At 39.3% G+C, this 19,767-nt stretch overlaps 1 protein-coding gene across 1 annotated transcript in view; it reads left to right on the plus strand.

Moving 5' to 3' along the window:
- The window catches only part of LOC126183816 (intermembrane lipid transfer protein VPS13A-like), a 681,615-nt gene that overhangs the window by 253,791 nt on the left and 408,057 nt on the right, over positions 1-19,767 (plus strand). Inside the window, exon 26 of the mRNA XM_049926066.1 lies at positions 16,012-16,181. Within this exon, the coding sequence (XP_049782023.1) occupies positions 16,012-16,181 (170 nt within the window). The remainder of the gene's footprint in view (positions 1-16,011; positions 16,182-19,767) is intronic.

Here is a 19,767-nt window from a genome sequence, read left to right on the forward strand (position 1 = left end):
AGAAGGTATACAAACGTCTCAAAAATGAGATTGACAGGAAGTGCAAAATGGCTAAGCAGGGATGGCTAGAGGACAAATGTAAGGATGTAGAGGCATATATCACTAGGGGTAAGATAGATACTGCATAGAGGAAAATTAAAGAGGCCTTTTGAGAAAAGAGAACCCCTTGTAAGAATATAAAGAGCTCATATGGAAACCCAGTTCTAAGCAAAGAAAGGAAAGCAGAAAGGTGGAAGGAGTATATAGAGGGTCTATACAAGGGCAGTGTACTTGAGGAAAATATTATGGAAATGGAAGAGGACGTAGATGAAGATGAAATGGGAGATATGATACTGCGTGAAGAGTTTGACAGAGCACTGAAAGGCCTAAGTTGAAACAAGGCCCCGGGCTGCGTGAAGAGTTTGACAGAGCACTGAAAGGCCTAAGTTGAAACAAGGCCCCGGGAGTAGACAACATTCCATTAGAACTACTGATAGCCTTGTGAGAGCCAAGCCTGACAAAACTCTACCATCTGGTGAGCAAGATGTATGACACAGGTGAAATACCCTCAGACTTCAAGAAGAATATAATAATTCCAATCCCAAAGAAAGCAGGTGTTGACAAATGTGAAAATTACTGAACTATCAGTTTAGTAAGCCATGGCTGCAAAATACTAACATGAATTCTTTACAGACAAATGGAAAAACTAGTAGAAGCTGACCTTGGGGAAGATTAGTTTGGATTCCATAGAAATGTTGGAACACGCGGGGCAGTACTGACACTATGACTTATCTTATAAGATCAATTAAGGAAAGGCAAACCTATGTTTCTAGCATTTGTAGTCTTAGAGAATGCTTTTGACAATGATGACTGGAATACTCTCTATCAAATTCTGAAGTTGGCAGGGGTAAAATACAGGGAGCAAAAGGCTATTTACAGTTTTTACAGAAACCAGATGGCAGTTATAAGAGTCGAGGGGCATGAAGGGGAGACAGTGGTTGGGAAGGGAGTGAGACAGGGTTGTAGCCTATCCCCTATGTTTTTCAATCTACAGAAGAAGCTTAAGAGTAGATGGGTAGATCACATAACTAATGAGGAGGTACTGAATATAATTGGGGAAAAGAGAAATTTGTGTCACAACTTGACTAGAAGAAGGGATTGATTGGTAGGACATGTTCTGAGACATCAAGGGATCACCAATTTAGTACTGGAGGGGAGCGTGGAGGGTAAAAATTATAGAGGGAGACCAAGAGATGAATACACTAAGCAGATTCAGAAGGATGTAGGTTGCAGTAGATACTGGGAGATGAAGAAGCATGCACAGGATAGAGTAGCATAGAGAGCTGCATCAAACCAGTCTCTGGACTGAAGACCACAACAACAACATCCTTCCATGCTGATTTCAGTCTATGTTCTTGAGTACCATTTTTAATTTTCTAATACAACTTTCCACTCTCATTCCTTTGATAGTGCTTTTCCATCTCTTATATCTTTCTCCTTATGACTTTCCTTTTTTTTATCCTACATAACTTCACTGCCTCTATTCTTTTTTCATTATATAATGCCATATTTTGCTGTAAGCACTTCAGTCTTGTTTCCTTTTTCTGTTCCACTGCCTGTCTACTTTCAACATCATAATAGTCTTGATTTTGAAGTTTCCTTGTTTCCTTTAGTATTTCATATGCTGTTGTCAAAATGTCATTTTTAATAGTGTTTCATTCTTTGTCTATATGGTCTTAGCCATCTTTTGTTTGTAACTCATGCCTCAATCTGTAGATGTAGACATATCTTTCATTTGTTCTATATTCCATTTTGTTCTCTGATAGTGTTTCCTGTGGCAGCCGTAGCAGGTTTTTGCCTCATTTTGGTTTCTACTAGATAATGGTCAAGATTAGAATTAGCTACTTGAAAAGTGCATTTATTTTCCATATCAGATACCCACCTCTTTGAAACCAATATATGGTCTATTTTGTTTGCTTCATTTGTTCCTGGTATTTTCCGGGCCCTTTGTAGATTTTTTTCTTAGGAAACAGATACTTACTGCATTTAACTTGTTCACAGAAGCAAACTTGGCAATCCTCATCTCGTTAATACTAGTTTTATCATGCAGACTTTGTTTACAAAGCATGCTTCTGAAAGCCTCTTCTTTGCCCAGTTTGGCAATATAGTTGTTAAGTACTATTTTGAAGTCATATTCAGGTATTATGTCACAAACCTCCTGTAGCTGATCTTAGAAATCATCTACCATATCTTCAGCTAATTCTTTTATAGGAGCATATATATTCATGGAGGTCACATAGTGTAATTTGGCTTTGATACCCAAGTACATATTATTTCATTATGCAAAGTGAGAGCAATAACAGATTTACATGTGTTCTTGGAGGCTATAAATTCAACTCCATGTTTCTCTTGTCTTTCATCTTCTGCTGAATAATATAGGGAGAATTAATGCTTATGAACCTCACCCCTTCCCTTCCACCTCATTTACTGAAGTGCAGTAACTTTCAGTCCATACCTTAGCATCCCTTCAACAATACTATCCATAACTCCTATCTGCAGCAGTGCGTGAACATTCCGTGTTCTAAATGTTAGTACTGGTATTTCCATATTCCTGTTCCTTTGTCCATTTCATTTATATAAGAACAGTCTGGCATTCCTTGCTAGATTACTCACAATGATAAGTGGTATCAACCTTGTGTTCAATTTGCAACCTGGAGGACCAGAAGGGATTGGCCCCGACGGGGGAGCCAGAGACAGCATGTCCCACACCTTAGGGTAGGCAGGGCTCTGTACACTAGGTTTTCAACCCCACTATGGGAGCTAACCCTGAAATGAATGTATGTACTACTGTTCTTAAACAAGAGTCTAATAACTACATACTTATAGAAAGGTTCATTGTGAAGATGATGCATTAAATATATGGCTAAGTACAGTATCTATAATCATGCTTTTGATATTTTACTTGAAATGTTATTAATCCCATGAGAATTTTTCTTTGAAGACAGTTAATTATTTTTATGATTTCATGGAAAGAAGTTACATGATCTCAGGTTGATTGAATGCCTGTGGCACTGATTGTCTCGAATGCTGCAACACTTTTTCTTTTGAGCTGACTATACAAAGTTTCTCAGTTACAGTTAGAAAATAATTATTAAAGTGGGTTGCTATGTGTCTGGAGACATGGACCTTTGTGGGAAAATGCATGAAATTTCATGCCACCGTAGTGATCTTAAACATATGTTTAATTTTTTCCATTGAGCTGAATGTTTCACACTTTTTCTGCAACCTTTGCATAAAACTATTTAAAAGTGTTACTGATATCATGAGATGCAGTGAATCTTTAGCATACCTGAAGTTGATGGATGACCTCAGGAGAACTGTCATTGAAAAATGTCGCAAGCTAGAACAGCAACTTGAAACCCAACCATGTGCATGACATTCCAAGTAGCATCCAAGCATGTTACAATCTATGTTGTGGAATGTTCTAAATAGGAACACAAGCACACACACAGCCATAAAAGAAATACAAATTTATTGGGTCACTGAGTGACATGAATAAGAAAACACTACAACTGAGTGCCGGAGGCCCATGCCAATCCTTATAAAGATGAAGTCCATGTTATGTATCTCTGGTGTAGTGCCGTGTGTGCACAGCAAACCAAGTAATGATGGTCGGTGACTGAACTGTACCTGGTGATCACCTTGGGTACTTTCTGGTACATTGTTTGAGTGTCGAGACTATGTTTGCTGTAGTGACCTGATTTATGTCCACTAGTATCATCCGTTTACTGCACTTATTTTTCCTTTTTGGGGGAAGGACCAGGCACCATCAGTGACAATGCTGTGGTTGAAGAGACTTCCATGCTGTATCAGGCAGTGTCAGGGGCAGCAGCCAAAAGATTGAGAGGTTCCCAATTGATCTAGATGGATGAAAGTGAATGGGATGAAAGCATCCCCACTGCCCACTCGACCCAGGGGGTGGACAGGACCAGCGATGGTGCTCTGATCATCTCACTGTTGGAGTCCACAAACAGGGGCTCCAGCATGGGCAGTGATGACAGCAGACTGAAGAGGAGAGACTCTGGCATTGCAGACCCTGCATCCATACCTCCTGACAGTGGCACCTGCTCAGTGGATTGAAGGGCACCAGCACCTGCCACAATGAGCTACCCTGCCTTCGGTGCTGAAGATGCCCTGACTGCCAGGATAGGTGGGGATATCTTGGCCAGCAAAACACCCGGGTAAGCCAGGGCCGATGATAAATGAGGCATCAGGCACACAGTCCGTGGAGGGGGCTCCGTGCTCATCCTGCTCAAGTGACTGGTTCTGGTGGCCTGACACAGCAAACCATGAAGACACAGCAATTGCCTTGGCTGTTGATGATGGCTGGAATCCATTGAGGACACTGTCTAAATGCTATGGCCAAAATTAGTGTGCCAGGCATGAATGTTAATGAAACCAATGCCCCTGGGGGACACAAGAGGTCATGCAGTGTATGTGAATGACGGCTGTGCAGGAACTCAGCTTGGCCCCAATTGGCATCACTCTATAACAGGTTAAACAGATTTTATAGCCTCCTTGGCTGAAGAATCTGCTGCTTATCTGTCCAACTGCATTTTAAATGTTCAGGCAAGGCATCCCATCTTGCCATTTGACTTCACACGGAAGGGAGGTGTCATGATGTGTTAATGCTGTTATCTGTACAAAAGTCTTTGAAATATTGCACCACATTGTCTCAAACCAGTGTGCCAGGTAAGCCTTCTGTGGGGAATATCTACAACAGGGCCTTGACAGTCATGTCTACTGTTGTAGGCATACAGTCAGCAGCAGATGCAAAACAAGAAAAAGCATTAGTTGCCAACAACCAGGAAGTGTCTAAAAAAGGACTAGCAAACTCATTGTGGATTCTTTCCCAAGGTCGTATAGATGCCAGTCATGGGAAAAAAACACCAGAAAACACCAGTGTGCAGTGTGCCTGCTGATTTGAAGGCTTGCAGCAGGCTGCAACAAGATGTTCCACCTCCTGATTGGTGTCTGGTCAAAGAAAATGATGGCATGCCAGCAGTTTTGTGTGAGAGGTCCTCCAGTGTCGCTGATGTAATAAGCGAAGGACCTCCTGCTGCAGAGCTGCTGGAATCACAATGCAGGGAGGGAACACTTCCATTAACAGGAGAATAACATCATCCGAAAGAGAGGGGCATTGGTATAGTGCATAAAAGTTACCAAGTGGCTCCAATGCCAGACTCAGAACTCAGTCAGGCCATACCTGTGGTATCATGCATATTGCCTGCCAGAGCACCAGGTCTATTGCCACATGGGAACTGGTAATGTGGAAGCCATGCACTGTGTACCTTGCCTCTGTATCCAGCTGAAAACAAAGCAGCTCTTCCTAGTCAAATGAGGGGTCAGGGCGAAGGGGAGGCGAGATAGGGCATCAACTTTCTAATGTTATGATGGAGGATAAAAGTGCATCTCATAATTGTACTAGGATAAGAACAAAGCCCAGTGCTGAAGATGATGAATGGCTTTGTTCAGTAAGGACACTGGTGGGCTAAACAGAGAAACGAAGGGCTTATAGTCAGTAATTAAATGAAATTTAGCGCCATATCTACTTCTACATCTACATCCATACTCCGCAAGCCACCTGACGGTGTGTGGCGGAGGGTACCTTGAGTACCTCTATCGGTTCTCCCTTCTATTCCAGTCTCGTATTGTTCGTGGAAAGAAGGATTGTCGGTATGCCTCTGTGTGGGCTCTAATCTCTCTGATTTTATCCTCATGGTCTCTTCGTGAGATATACGTAGGAGGGAGCAATATACTGCTTGACTCTTCGGTGAAGGTATGTTCTCGAAACTTTGACAAAAGCCCGTACCGAGCTACTGAGCGTCTCTCCTGCAGAGTCTTCCACTGGAGTTTATCTATCATCTCCATAGAAGAACATGTGAAATTTTTTTAAGCATAGACAGTAACAAGAGCTTTTTCCACCTGAGAATAATGTTGCTGAGCCAGGATGAGGGTTTTCAAGGCAAAGGTGATAGGCTGTTTGGAGCCCTCTGAATAGCAATGGACCAGGAATGTCCTTAGCCCATTGTTGGATGTGTCTGTGACCAGAACCAGATGCTTGCAGGGTTGAAATGTTTCAAGACATGGTGTGAAGAACTGCACATAATCATGCCTACAAGCTGCAGACCAAACTAAAGGAACATGTTTCCAAAGCAACAGATGGAAGGTGTAGTTGGTAGTAGCTGCTCTTGGAATAAACTTGTGATAGTATGTAACTTCACCAAGGAATGCCAGAAGTTATAGATTAGACAGAGCAAACCTGTAATATTTGCTATGTGTTGGTGTGTTGGGTACATGCCCTGCTGGGAAATTTCATGATCCAAATAAACAATGGAAAGCTGGAAAAAGTGAGACAGTCACAATGATATCACAAAGATAGCTAACACAGTGAGGGACAACTGTCATAACCTGATCTAAAAAAAGTTTAACCATTTAACTGCTGTGGATGAGTTATCTTGTCATGCTCCACCATTCTCCAGGCAGGTGCTGAAGACATATTCAAACATGGCCCCTGAGTTTCCTTGAAGCAATATTGACATGTTTACGCATCCTGTTCTGTCATCCTATAACTGCTGCAGACAGATTACTTCCATATCTTGGTGAATTGAGATGTGTTGATTATTTACCATACAACATACATGCCTCTTTACATGCCATCATTTGCAAAAAACCCTGTTTTGACATCTTGACCCATTTATGAAGTATGACAATTGTTATGACCACATGATTTGTTATGTGCAGGGATGGAAATGGGTGTGTCTTGCACAACTGTCCATCAGATATAAAAATCAATAACTCAAGAATAAAAAGAGATATCATTCTGCCTTCAATTTTAAATAAAATTTTGATATCTTATTTACATTGCATACATTACAATGTACAAGCTAAATTAAGCCATACACAATGTGTTTTTACCTCTGCAAAGTCTTTAAAATTTGGTGTGATGTTTTACTTAATTTGATGTACAGCCAGCAAATCCATGTGGACAGAACTTGGAGCCTCACATGTGATCATCGAATGAATGTAAAAGTCAATAATTTGAGAACAGAATGAGACATCATTCTGCTCTCAATTTTAAATAACATTTCAATATCTTATCTATATTTCATACACTGCAGTGTATCAGCTAAAATCTTTCAAATTTCATGCAGTGTTTTATGTAATCTGATGCAGTGTGGTAACAATGATGTGGGGGAAAAAAAAGAAAGAAAGAAAGAAAGAAAGAAAGAAAGAAATTCAGTTCTTCATTGAGTTAAGTAATCAGACGGTAAGATGAGCAAAAATAAAATTTTTGTCTCTCAGCACAAGCACCAGCATTTGGAGAGCAGTGCAGCCATAACAAATTCATTCTTGGCACACAATGTAGTGGCGAAAGGGTTAAAAATGGCAGGTACATTAGTGAACCCAAAAATTAACCACTGATATTGATAAAGACGGAAAGACATATTAACCATAAGCAACTGTTTTGATTCCTCATCCAACAGAATCTGAAGGTAGTTCCAGCCAACTCAAGTTTAAAAAATAAATAAATAAATAAAATAAAAATAAAAAAAAGAAAGAAAGAAAAAAGAAAGAAAATTGACGAATTGACCCCAACCAACATTGAGAGCAACTACTCCAGGTCAGGCAAGGGGTAAGTAGCTATGACTTACTGTGCATTCATAATGACCTTGAAGTTGGCATGCAACCAAAGCTGACTTGACAGCTTCTTGATGGTCATCAAGGACATAGCCTGTTCACTATTGATGTTGAGTGATCTACCTATGTCTTAACCTGGTTGCGTAAAGCTACCAGCACCAGTCACACCCAAAAAAATGAGGACAGGCAGAGGGTTTGAGGATGGTGTGTGCCATGAAATTGCTTGCACAATGTAAACCTGCAGCAAACAGATCAAAAAACTCTCAGAACACAAAGAATCCAATTCATGATAAGGCAGTTGATAGGATACCAGATGCATCGCACCCATAGTAGAAAAACCAAAACCAGTGAAGGCATCTAACCCAAACAAATTTTCAGTAATGACATCCTTGACCACAAAATATGTAACAGAATGGACAAATGACATGTAAATTCCATTGGTCATGAATTTGTCAAAAATAGGAATCTAGTGTCTGTTATAGCTTACCAATTGACACTCAACAAATGCCAGCGGTGCAGTCCCAAGCCTGGCGTATGTCTGGCAGTTGAGCAGGAACATGACATCCCCCCATGTTGACTTGTCATATTAATGGCTTATCCATCACCTGCACTTCAATGAAAAGTTTGTTCCAGACTGCAGACAACAGCGAACATTATGACAAAACACTATGAATATCAACTTCCAGTGATTCCAGCAGCGACTCCTGGGGAAAAGGTGAGGGGTGGGGTTTAGAGATTGACATACCACTGTTATGTGACTTTTGTTTTATGCCTTGACTGCAAGAGGACCACCACTTGTGGTAGTCCACCTGCTTGTGTTGTGTGAAACAAGAGGGGCATGTAGGAAATGGTGTTCACTGTTCCTGACGTCTGCATTGGCCCGGATTGCTTGTTTGTACTGCGGCTATCTCTGTGTCCTGCAGCATACTAGCCTCCATGCACTGAGGCTGCATTCTATGAACAATGGCAAAATCACTCCAGGTCTCTAATTTGTGGCCCAAATCATGGGAGACCGTGAACAACTGTGCAATATTCAAAATTTCTTCCAGCTTAGAGTCTTCAAGCTGAAGGGCACTTTGATTCACCCCTTCATCTGGGGCTGAACGAATGATATCATTTCAGATCTTAGTGTCTGCATAAGACTCGTGAGAATTAGTCCTGATGAACCTACACTTATGACTCAGGATGCAGAGCTGGCCACTTAAGTGCAATAAGATTTTTGCAGCTGTTTGTGACATTGGTTGAATTTCACAAGTGCCTATACTTGTGGTGATAGGAGGACAGGGAACTACACATATCATAAAATGAAAACAACTCTGGTTCCTGCAGATAAGCTAATTGGTACAGTAACTGATACCCATGAGGAGATATCCAGATTAAGAAAAAGAGCTCTATAGACCCCCTAGCCAGTTGCTTGGAACACCACAAAATGTTGACTAAGCTACTTCCCATTGGTGTCCTAATCTTCCAACAATTCATCATAGGGTGGGAACAATGGTGGGTGAGCAACTGGCAGTGGAGTATGGCTCAGTGTAACCAGCAACCATTCGAATATGGCTGTATGCTCCTGCTGTTGTTGCTGAAGTGACTTGAGTAAAGCCTTTGTGGAAGACCAAATGCAGAAAAATCACAGAAATCAAAACATGTAAAAATTCAACCCTCACCTGTTGCTACTTGTGTTCTAACTAGGAACCCAAGGAAACACATGGTCATAAAAGAAATAAAAATTTATTGGATCATGGAGTGACACAACCAATGCAAGTAGTGAGGGTCATGGAGTGACAGTAACAAGAACACAATGCGAACAGTACACATGTTCCAAATACGTTCACACCTGAGGGCCCGGGGGCACATGCTGATCTGTATGAAGATGCCATCCTCATTAGGTGTCTTTGGTGTTGTGCTGTGCACATATGGTGAACCAGGTGATGGTGGCCAGAGACTGGTCTGCCCATGGAGACTGCCTTGGGTAGTTGCCGTTTGAATGTTAGCCCCCCGCTATGCTTGCCATAGTGGCCCGACTTATGTCAGATGTGGGCAATAGGTGTAGTAAATGGCAGATTACTACATGAGTGAGAGTATATGGAATGATATGAAGCAGCAAATTTTGATTTCACAGATGATGATGATGATGATGATGTTTGGTTTGTGGGGCGCTCAACTGCGTGGTTATCAGCGCCCGTACAATTACTCAATCTTTGCTCAGTCCAATTTCGCCACTTTCCTGGATGATGATGAAATGAGGAGGACAACACAAACACCCAGTCATCTCGAGGCAGGTGAAAATCCCTGACCCCGCCGGGAATCGAACCCGGGACCCCGTGCTCGGGAAGCGAGAACGCTACCGCGAGACCACGAGCGGCGGACTTGATTTCACAGATGTGGAGGGATGTGCACTTTGGAACTGAAAGCATTAATTACAGTTATTGTCTTGCTTTCATTTCATAATAAAGTTATTGTTTTAGTTTTTTAGTTTCATCCCCTACTCAACTTGAATCTAACCCACACTTGGCTGCAGATATGCAGGTGATGCAAAATGTTTTTGAGCAGTTTATTTCAATTTCTGTGAGACTGTGAAACCTATCAAGTAGGTTCTGAAACTGCCCGTCATCTTGGTATAAACTTTATTAAATTCCTCTTTGCTTTCTTATTTCCCTATCCTGGTTTTGTATTTTATAGGGCCTTCATTTTTTCCTTGGTGTTATATAATTTGAGGTCCGTGAGAACTTAGGTTGAAGTGATTGGTTATCTCCTCCCAAATTATTGTGATCTTGAAGTTCCTGATTGTGTGATGTCCAAACAACACATTTTGTGGATGAGTATTACATTTGTATCTTCAGTTACATAATAATTTATATAAGTTTCTCTTTGAGTCCTTTAAAAATGCCACAAAATGTTATGTAAGTAGTATATGTGTACTACAGTATTTAAATAGCCAAATATTGCTACTTCTGTATATATTTATTAGAAAAAATTTGTTTTGTACAAATGAAAGGGAGTAGTCTGCCTCATATAATCAAAATATTACTAGACTACACACATACAATATACTCTCATTACTTTGAAATCACATAAACTGAAAACTTGGTACTAGCTGTTTGATCCCTGTCAAATTGCATTGAAAAATCTAATGCTTAAAGTGAATGTTGAACAATTCAAACTAAAAACTGAAATTTGGTTCCCTCATTACATGTCCCATATCCTGTTCTTCATCTAGCTCAAATAAGTATGTACATACAAGGGGGGACCCAAAAGTAATGAGTATTGGGCTGTGCTGGGGAGGGTGAGTGGGGCAACCCATTGTTCAACCAGGTGTTCGTTATGGTCACACCACCTGAGTCAGCGTGTGAAGTTCTGTCGCTGTGAGTGCATCGGTTCACCTGTGAGAGCTTTTTAGTAAAACAATGTTTTCCATTTCGGTAAAAAGGCGTTGGCAGATTGTTGAGAGCAATGTGTGACTGTGAAATTTTTTTTTCTGTTGGGGAAATCACCCGCAGAAACTATTGTAATGCTTAAGAATGCTTATGAGGATGCTGCCCTAAGTAAAACCAGAGTCTACAAGTGGTTTTCACATATTAAAAATGGAGAAATGTCAATTGAAGACCAGCCCTGTTCAAGACACCCCTCAATGTCAAGAAGTGACAAAAATGTCGACAAAATCACTGCCTTCATTCGTGAAGATCATCGCCAAACCATTGATCAACTCTGTGACATGTCTGGAATAACAGAGACCTCAATTCAGAGGATTTCATCTGAAGATTTGCACGTAAGAAGGGTTGCAGCCAAATTTGTCCCTCACCTTCACACAGATGAACAAAGGGAGCATTGACTTCAGGAATGTTTTGAGCTTCAAAATCAGCTCAAAGAAGACCCTGAATTTTTTTCCAAGATGATTGATTACTGGTGATGAATTGTGGTGCTATCGATACAACCCTGAAACAAAGCAGCAATCAAGCCAGTGGACGAAAAGTGGCTCTCCTCGTCTGAAAAAAGCTCGCCAAGTGAAGTCAAACATTAAGAGGTTTTGAAAAGATTGAGGGAGAGTATTTGAAAGAAAAGGACAGATCTTTGGCTTACAGGCAACTGGTTCTTCCATCATGACAACACACCGGCCCACACTGCCCTCTCATTTAAAGCACGTTTTGATCAAAAATGGCATGACACCGATTGTCCTCTCCTCTGCTCACTGTGATTTCTTTTTGTTCTTCAGACTCAAAAGGGACATTAAAGGAAAGTGTTTTGCCCTTGTGGAGGATTAAAACAAAAATCACTGGAAGGTATAAAGAACAACCCGATAAGTGAATTTAAAAACTGTTTTGAACAATGAAAGGATCGTTTGAGGAAGTGCATTGTGCTCATGGGGAATACTTTGAAGATGATCAAAATTTCGTGTAAAAATATTAACAAATAAAGATGTTTGATGAATTTCACTTTTTTTCCACACACAGTGCTGTGTCCTAGGGTGTTTTCCATTTGGAATTTTACATAATCATTCCTAATAATGCACTATACTGTAATTTCACAACAGTGGCCCAATTGCTTCCTTGCTGCTACTGTGTCACTTATACTGTGTAAAACACAAGGCAGTGACAAAAGAATGGCTGTACTTCAGACCATGCATAGCAAGTAACTGTCCAGAGAGCTCTTTGTCTGTTTGTGAGTGAACACTAAATGTGTTGTTTTTCTGTTGCACCATCAGTTGCAACACTCCTGAAACAGAAATGAGCTCATAATAGTCTGATGATAAAACTAAACAACAGATTCTACATGTGGTTGAAAGTGGAGAGAAAACTAAAACACAACTTGCAGAAGGCTTTCAAATCCTGAAGTATACTTTCTCATCAGTAATATGTTCAAGTCAGAACGTCTGGAAAGCTGTTCATTTAGCACATGAAACCAGCCAGACATGAAGAAGTGGAAGATTTAGTGTTTCAATAGTTCCAACACATGCAATCACAGTGAGCCCCTTGTTTCAAGAAAAGGCTGGCAATGGTGTTTTCAGAAAAGGCATAAAATCAGTACTGTCAGTGGCTGTGGTGACTCACATAGAGTAAATGAGGAAGTTGTCAATGAGAGGGAACGGGAACTTCAATCCAAGCTCTCTCATTTGTATAACCAAAGAGATGTGTTTGATATGGATGAAGTCTGCATTCCTATAACTTGATGCCCCCCCAGAAAAGCCAAATGTCAAGAGCAAAAAATGTCATGAATGAAAAAAATAGCAAGGATAGACTGGCAGTGATCTTGGGTTGTGATTCATATGGTTCTGTGAAGCTCAGACTATTAGTGATTGGAAAATACAAAAACCCACATTGTTTTAAAAATGTCAGTCTATTCAGTCTGCCAGTTCACTACAAGAATAACAAGAAAGCCTGGATGATCAAATATCTCTTCCGTAGATGGCTCTTAAAGGTTCGACGACAAATGACTGTAAGGAAGAGAAATATTTTGTTAACTTTGGATCACTGCTCTGCACATAAGTTTGATGACCAGGAGCTTCTGAACATAGAAATTGTATTCTTATCAGCTAACACGTTTGATGACCTGGAGCTTCTGGAACATAGAAGTTGTCTTTTTACCAGCTAATACCATGAGCTGTATGCAGTCACTGGATTAAGGAATAATCCCTTTAATGAAGCATAAATAAATATGCTGACTTGTTAAGTGTTTTTTCAGTGCATTCAGACTAGAAGAAACAGCTTCACATTGGAATGTACTTGAAAGTACAACATATCTGCTGCTTCGGGTGAAGTTACAACAGACACCAAACTAACTGTTTTAAGAAGGCCTGGACAGTAGCTGATAATGCCACTGAATCTGAACAGGAAACTGATGATCCAACATCTGAACTTATTCATAATGTGTGTGGATACAATTTTGGAATTTGATGCTGCTGTCTACAGGCTTACACCTGGTTGATGACAACAACTGTGCTGCTGAAGAACTAGTCATCATTTCTGCTAATTGTACAAAAGAGAATAATAATGTATTGCTGTCTTCTTCTGAGGAGGTACATGAAGATACGACTCTGCTATCCCACACTGCATTTGAAGCTGCAGTTGCTGTTCTCATCAGAGTTCCTGCCACTTCTGGCATGTCCATGGCATTTCAAGCTGCTCTGTATGTGTTATCTTCAGGTAGTGTCATAATATTATGACCACCAGTCTGACAAACAACAATTAATGGTTTTGTTTTTCAAATTAATGTATAGAGGTAAAATGTGCAGTGGATAAGAATTATCGTAAAACAGAACATGTTCTGATTAAAATTAGTGTATTAAAGAACAGTACATTAAAGTGTTTCTTAAGACTATTATGTGTTGCGTTACTTGAGGCACTAATTCAATGGGTAGAACATTGTTCCACAATATGTGTGTAATTGTATTGTTTGAGAAAAAATGATGGCAAGCTTTTGACAATATTTACATGTATCTTCTCAATTTAAAAAATGGCAGAAATACTACTGTACATATACAGTGTAGTTATTTTCACTTTTTCTAAGAGGTCATGAAAACAAAGCACCTTCATTCATTGGTACCCATAAAAAGAGAGTAAGTGAACTTAATAGTTAAATATTTGTACAAAAAATTTCATTACTGTGAACTTTCTTAAAGCAAATTGGCTATTTTTTCTCTCAAAATTTGGTTAAACTAGGATCTATTATGTATTGTTGTACTAGTGCTGTGACATCTATAAGAAATAAAAGGAACCTACTATTGGCAGTCTTTCTACAGTCCTTCATGTTTGTTTAGGGCATAAAACATAGTGATTAAAACAGCTTACTGTGTTCATCTGCTGTCAGACATACACTGAGGTGACAAAAAGTTATGGAGGAGGAGAGATTAGTGTTTAACGTCTAGTCAACAATGAGGTCATTAGAGACAGAGTACAAGCTTGGATTAGGGAAGGATGAGGAAGGAAATCTGTCATGTCCTATGAAAGAAACCATCCTGGCATTTGCCGGAAGTGATTTAGGGAAATTATGGAGAACCTAAATGTGGATGGCTGGTTGTGGGTCGGACCATTGTCCTCCCGTGTGTGAATCCAGTGTGCTAACCAGTGCGCCACCTTGCTTGGTAAAAAAGTCATGGGATAGAAATATGCACATATAAAGATGGCAGTAGTATCATGGACAAAAGGTATAAAAAGGAGGTTCATTGGCAGAACTGTTGTATGTACTCACGTGATTCATGTGAAAATGTGTCCTTTGTTATTATGGCTACACAACAGGTATTAACAGACTTTGAACGCAAAGTGATAGTTGGAGCTAGATGAATGAGGTGTTCCATTTTGCAAATCATTAGGGAATTCAACATTCTGAGATCCACAATGTCAATAGTGTGCTGAAAAAATCTAATATCAGGCATTACCTCTCAGCATGGGCAACGCAGTGGCTGGTGGCATTTACATAACAACCAAGAGCAACAGAGTGTTCATAGAGCTGTCAGTGCCAACAGACAAGTAATATTATGGGAAATAACTGCAGAAATCAATGTGGAATGTATGATGAATGTTATCCAGTAGGACCGTGAGGCAAAATTTGGCATTAATGGGCTATGGCAGTGGACAGCCAATGCCAGTGCCTTTGCTGACAGCACGACATCAACTGCAGCACATTTCCTTGACTTGTGACCATATCAGTTGGAACCTAGACAACTGGAAAACTGTGGCCTGGTCAGATGAGTCTCAATTTCAGTTGGTAAGAGCTGATGGTAGGGCTGGAGTGTGGTGCAGACCCCACGAAGCCATGGACCCAAGTTGTAAAGAAGGCACTGTGCAAGCTTGTGGTGGCTCCATAATGGTGTTGGCTGTGTTTACATGAAATGGACTGGGTTTTCTGGTCCAATTCAACCAATCATTGACTGGAAATGGTTATGTTAAGCTAGCTGGAGAGCACTTACAGCCATTCATGGACCTCATGTTCCCAAAAAACAGTGTGATGTTACTGACCCATAAATGTGCATGATTGGTTTGAAGAACATTCTAGACAATTTGAGTGAATTATTTGGCCACACAGATTGTCCAACATGAATCCCATTGAACATTTATGGGATGTAATTAAGAGGCCAGTTCATCACAAAGTCCTGCACCAGCAACACTTTCACAATAATGGATTGGTCTAGGAGCATTGCTCAACACTTCTGCAGTGGACTTCCAACAACTTGTAGAGTCCATGCCACATCGAGTTTCTGCACTACTCTGGGCAAAAGGAGGTCTAACATGATATTAGGAGGTAATCCATGACTTTTGTTACCTCAGTGTAATATGAGTCCTTTACTTACCACATGTTCCATTCCAGTTATAATGTAAATTTTGTCTGTGTGCTTTACAGATACTTAGCTCTCCTGTACGTGACATGAACCATGGACTATGCAAGCTGGCTGTTGGAGAGGCAACAATATCTGTTGACACATATTCAGACCATAGTTTACAGTTAAAAATGTGCCTTCAATGTTTCTTGTTGGAGGATATTCGACCTGATAACAGCATTATTATAAAGAAGTGAGTTTATTTGGTTTCTCACCTCCTATTTCATTTAAAATACAGCTGAAGTATCTGAGATTAATGCATGAGAGATAAAACGTATAAGTACAGCCTAATATCATTATAAACACTGTTATACAAAAAATCAAAGATGGTTTATTATGTAGTAGTTGCGAAGTATTTTGACCATAGTTTATTCTCAGATTCAGTGCTTTTTGAAAATGGGGTTGCAAGAATGTCTAGTTTTGTTTCAGTTAATGATTCTTATGATGCTCTCCTGGATTATAAAAGTGCTATGGGCAACAGTAGAATACTGAAAGCAGTACAGGCAGTACTTATTTTAGCATTTACCTGCTCAATATGTTTATTCCATTTTAGATTATCTTGTAACTACATACCCAAGAATTTGAATTCAGAGTTAGCTGCTATTTATTTCTTGTTTACTGTTACAAGTGGTTGAGAGAAATTTGTATTTTGTGTGTGTAGAAGCTCATGTAAACTATCTTTCCAGTTTTGGTGATTAGTCTGTTGTTTATAGCGCCATTGCTGAGTTGTTCAGTAGCAAAATTCACAGCTAATATGTTGTCCTCTTTGAATAGTGCAGTTGTGTTATATGCAGATGTAACTGTTCTTTGAGCATCTTCATTCAGGCTCAAGTCACTGCTATATAGGAAGAATAACAGAGACCACAGTATTGAGCCCTGGGCACATCTTACTTGACTGTTTCACTCCAGATAGAATTTCAGTTACTGAATTGAGTTACTTGTCTGTATACATCCCAGTGACCTTCTGTATGCAGTTAGTTAGATGTGATGCAATCCATTTATTTGCCAGTCCTCTGGCATCACACTGTTCAGTTTTTTCAGATATATTTAATGATCAACTATACCTGCCTTTGACAGATCTGGAAATATATCTGTAGTGCATTGTTTTGTATCCAAAAGATCTGTTATTGTACTAATGTAGTCATATACAGCCATTTCTGTAGGTATGTTGATTCTAAAGCTGAGAAACACTTAGTACCATACACCTTTTTTTGTCACTGAAGCCCATTTTTTATGGATAAGTTTTTTAAGTACTAGAGAGAAGCAGGATGAAATTGTGAGAGCCTGATAACTTATCACTTATGTTTTCACCTTTTCTTAGAAAATAGGAATTATTTTGAGATTTTCAGTGACTCTGGAAAAGTACTTTCCTGTGAAGAACAGTCACAGAAGTGGGTTAGTGTTTCTGCAATAATATGCATAGAATGTCATCACAACCAACTCCATTAGAATTTTTTTAACCACTGAGATCTTTCACATCATCTTTAGCGACTGTGCTAATTAACATTGACTCTGTGCACATGGGAATTCACTTGTTTACTGGTTGATATTTTGTGTTTGGGTTATTTTTAACCATTACTTCCACTATACTTGGAAACAAGTTATTGAAAGTGGTCATTAAAGCTTCAAGATTAGTTATCATTTCATTGTTGTGTTTAATTTCTATGTTTATGTACATTGCTTTATTTTCCCCATCTTTTTAGTCTGTCATTTAAGAATAAAGGAACCTTTATCATACTAGAAGTACATTGCATCCTATGTAGCCAATGGAACATTTTTAGTTTTTTTAGTAAAATAATTTCCAAAAAGTGGAAGTTATTGCATCCTATCAATCATTTCTTCAAAATAATGGGATCTATGACTGTAGCACTAATCATGCCTCACAATCCAATGATAGAGAAATAACGTTGGAAATTTTTTCCACTGTAATCTATCATGAAACTGTTGGTGGTCTTTTTAAATTTAGTATGGCATACTGAAAAGTAATGCCTCCAGATTTTTTACATGAAAACCTGTAAAGCTTCTTAAAAAAACAAATGTTATTAACATTCTACATTTTTATTCATCATGTCTACATATTTATTTCTCAACATAGCCACCCTGGCAATGAACACACTTTTCCCAATGAGAGAGGAGTTTGTTGATATCATCATTGTAGAAGGATTGATTTTGTTGTTGGGACCACAGCCTCAGATCTTCTTGTACTACTACATCACTATCATAGTGAACTTCTTGAAGGTATACTTTAAGTTTTGGAATCAGATGAAAATCAGATGGGGCCAAATTGAGACTGTGTGGAGGATGATCAATGACAATGAACATAAGGTATCGGAGTGTTGCAAATGTCACACTGCTCATGTATTGTCTGGCATTGTCATGATGAAAGGTATGGTGCTCCACATGTGGACAAACTCTTCAAATTTGAAACTTGATTAAAGCATACTCTTTCACATAGACCAACATAATCACATTAGACACTGCATGTTACATGCCACAGTTCAGAGCCCTCTAGCAACAGAGGACTGCAAATATGTAGACATGTGGAATGAAGATATAGAATGTTAAAAACATTTGTTTTATTTAAAAAGCTTTTAGAGTTATCACATAAAAACTTTGGAGGCATTACTTTTCAGCACGCCTTGTATTACTGGCTGCAACTTCTGTAAATTTGGTTTCATTGTAAATGGCATTAATGGTAGTACATAATTAGTTTCAATCAAGGGAAAAATGATCTACACATCACATTATATACGCTGTAGCTGAAATGTGTGTTAATGTCCTGTATGTAAAATTTACCACTCACTTGCCCAGGGAATACCAAGACACACAGAAGGTCATTACATTTTTATTATATCCTGTAGCTTTTAATGAATTTCTTGTTCAGATGAAATATGCATATAAGTTGGCTTACTGCTTTCTTGCAGTGTGTTACAAATTGAGAGAAACTTGTCGACCTGAAAATCAACATGTCAGAAAATTTCAGTGGCAGTGTAAAATGACACAGCAGCAGGATTTTTTGATTCCAGTAATATGAAACATAATTATCAGAGACAATATGGAGCTAGAAAAATGTCTCAGATCTACTAATAAATTATCAGAAAATGATCAGGGTTGTATGCTGACTGTTTATATTGAACGACACTTAGTTGAGAGAGGTTATTGAAGGGTAATCCATTTGGTTTGTTGCTCCAGTTACTTTTATATTGTGCTGAAAATACGCATATTCCAGTGCAAATAAATGTTGTATCAAATGTCTTTTAAAAGAAGTTTCCAATGAGTGATGGTGCTTCCTGCTATCAACACAGTTAAATGCCATCATACTCCTCTACCCCCAGACTTGAACATTACCAGTGGTAGCACACTATCATGTGTACAAGAACAGATAAGAAAACATTACAAAACAAAGAGTGATGGAAAGAACTTGTTACCATACTATTTTGCAGGAGCTGTTCAAAATGATGACTGCCATGATCATGATTCATTGTACAATGGTGCACCGTGGACTGTCTTACATGCTCAAGAATTCCTGGAGATTCATAAGCCCGTCCATACTGTATGACTGCTAATGTGCAACTAACACTGCTAAAAGCAAAACCTGAGACAGGGCTGAGCAGAACACAGTTCAAGTCTGAGGGCAAAGAGGTAAGAGGTTATTTAACCGTGTTGTAAACAGTGGGTCAACAGAAATGTTTTCTTTGCAAACACTACATGCATTATTTTATATTACATATATGTGGAATGGTATGCAGATATTCTAAGTGCACTATATTCACAAAAGT

This window comes from Schistocerca cancellata, chromosome 4, assembly GCF_023864275.1.
Source record: "Schistocerca cancellata isolate TAMUIC-IGC-003103 chromosome 4, iqSchCanc2.1, whole genome shotgun sequence".
NCBI lineage: Eukaryota > Metazoa > Arthropoda > Insecta > Orthoptera > Acrididae > Schistocerca > Schistocerca cancellata.